The sequence below is a fragment of the Papaver somniferum genome, chromosome 6, assembly GCF_003573695.1.
Source record: "Papaver somniferum cultivar HN1 chromosome 6, ASM357369v1, whole genome shotgun sequence".
In the NCBI taxonomy this organism is placed as follows: Eukaryota; Viridiplantae; Streptophyta; class Magnoliopsida; order Ranunculales; family Papaveraceae; genus Papaver; species Papaver somniferum.
In genome coordinates, this window is record NC_039363.1 from 115,720,609 (window position 1) to 115,723,071 (window position 2,463).

Consider the following 2,463-nt stretch of genomic DNA (forward strand, 5'->3'; position numbering starts at 1 on the left):
CGTCTTCTGCCGAATTATTACCCACCATAATTAAGAAAGAAATGTGTTGCTTTGTAAATAATAATTTGGAAACAGAAGTGTTTTTTTTTAGATGCAGATGAAAGTAGGTCGAACTAATGTGTTCATTGGTAAACCATATGTGATTTATTTATACATGGTAAGTATACATATCCATATACTGTACAAAGAGATTACACTTAGTGTGCAAAGAGATTTCACTAGGAAGTATATGTATTCATATATTGTACAAAGAGATTACACGGATAAGTATACATATCCAAATATTGTACAAACAGATTACACGGATAAGCATATACATATCAAAATACTGTAAAAAGAGATCTCATGAATTAATCTACTATCAGGCTTAAATAACCAACTCATAATCGTAAACCAAATAGCCGTAAAATAAAAACGTAATCATTCTGATACATGATTCAATCCTAAAATTTTTTTGAAGTCCATCTCACATATGTCTTTAGCATTAAGACTTTTAAACAAGCATAAAAGTTAAAGGGTTATCATTCATCCTCTTCCCCGTCGTCATCGTCATCATCATCACCACTGCCACCATCATCATCATCATCTCCATCATCTTCATATTCGTCTACCACATGTCCGCCTCCATAAACATGTTCATCTGCAGGTTCAAATTCATCCGGGATTTGGTCATTATAATCTCCATAATAATCAAATGCACCATCCTCGTTTTCCTCGAGAACAATTTCTTCTTCTAAATCCGTATCATCATAATCTCCATGCGATGATGGAAGTACCAACGTATTCTATATCTGAACCATCTAAACTAGACAAGTCCCCTGCCTGTCCTCCTATACCCGGACGCGCATCAATGTGCTTGACAAGATCCGTTCTTAATTGTAGGTGCATTTCTAGGTTTTTCAGAGATGACATAAAAACACGACCTTCAATGGTAGCCCAATCCGTCTCCCGACGTTCATGCTCAATGATCATGTTGTGTAAAATAAGACAAAATTTCATAATTAGGTTCAAGTCAGATTCATACCAATGCTTACACGGTGATCCGACAATTCGGAATTTAGCTTGAAGCACTACAAAAGCACGCTCAATATTCTTTCTTTTATCCATTTGATACTTGAATCTCACATACTCTAGAATATCCAATGTCTGACTTGAAAGCTTGTACAATTGTAGTCAACTTTGGATAGATACCATCGGCTAAGAAATAACCCATATTGTATTGGTGACCGTTGATGACATAATTACATGGAGGTGCTACACCCTTTAGCATGTTATCGAAAAGGTGTGAGTGTGCCAACACATTCAAATCGTTGTTTGATCCCGGCATTCCAAAAAAAACATGCCAAAACCACAAATCATATGATGACACCTCCTCTAATACCATAGTACTCTCTTTCTCTTTACCCTGGTAAACTCCTCGCCAAGCTACCGGAAAATTCTTCCATGGCCACTGCATACAATCAACACTACCAAGCATTCCTGGAAATCCTCTTTCCGCATTCTCATCTAACAACCTCTGAACATCTTCAGGAGTGGGTTGACGCAAATATCTTTCTCCAAAAGTCATGCAAACAGTGTGGCAAAATCTTTTTAGATAATAGTATATTGTGGTGGCACCCATACGAGTGTAATCATCAACACTATCAGTTTTCGTACTCTTGCATAAACATTTTATCACGACAACTAATTTCATATATGGAGAATGCCCCATAGTACCAGTTGCATCCGGACGTTGATGCTATTCCGGATCCGCTTCAAGCAATTTTCCTAACAATTTCTCGAATAATTCTTCCCTCATGCCTAGACATTGTTCGAATTGTCTTGAGGTATAATAGTTTTCGGTGTAAAATAATCATTCATCATGCCACGCTCGATCTCGGGTAATTACACTACGTGTTTGCACCTCCCTAGGTACCGGTTGTCGAATGATACGCATTCGTTCATCCAAACACAATTGTGTAAACATTAGCAAAGCTTTTTCTCCTTCATCACTAGAAGTATCCAAATGTATTCTATATTTAAATCTCACATAAGCACGCATAAGACTCATTTTGTACCTTTCCAAACAACAAACATAATATCATTTTGTCTATACCATATATAAATACAAGCCAATCAATGTGATAATATATCAATATAGAAGGTTATAAACATTTCATTCAACATATCAAGAGATGCATCACACAACAAGACATAATCATGTATATTTCACTAAATAAATGTCTTAATAATATTATTGAATTCCATACAACAAACCCAACCAACCAATATCAACTTAAATCAAAATCAACTTGATTTTAAATCATAAAATTACAATCACTTACCTTTGATGATTTTGTGGATGGAAAACGAAATTGAAGGATGAATTTGTTTCACCTTTGACTAAGGATCAAACCCTTTTAATTTAAGCTACCGAATCGCAATTAATCACCATGAAAATCAAAAGGGGGTAAAAGGGGTTTT

The 2,463-nt window shown here is 35.6% G+C and overlaps 1 protein-coding gene across 1 annotated transcript; it reads right to left on the reverse strand.

Annotated features, from left to right (window-relative positions):
* Positions 1–1,099: 1,099 nt before the first annotated feature.
* On the reverse strand, positions 1,100–1,711 carry LOC113291350. Its single transcript, XM_026540895.1, has one exon. It carries the CDS (start codon positions 1,709–1,711, stop codon positions 1,100–1,102), a length of 612 nt encoding a protein of 203 aa, XP_026396680.1.
* Positions 1,712–2,463: the final 752 nt, after the last annotated feature.

What these genes read in the sequence shown, in the direction of transcription:
- LOC113291350 (XM_026540895.1), bottom strand. Translation starts at nt 1,711, where the DNA reads ATGGGGCATTCTCCATATATGAAATTAGTTGTCGTGATAAAATGTTTA.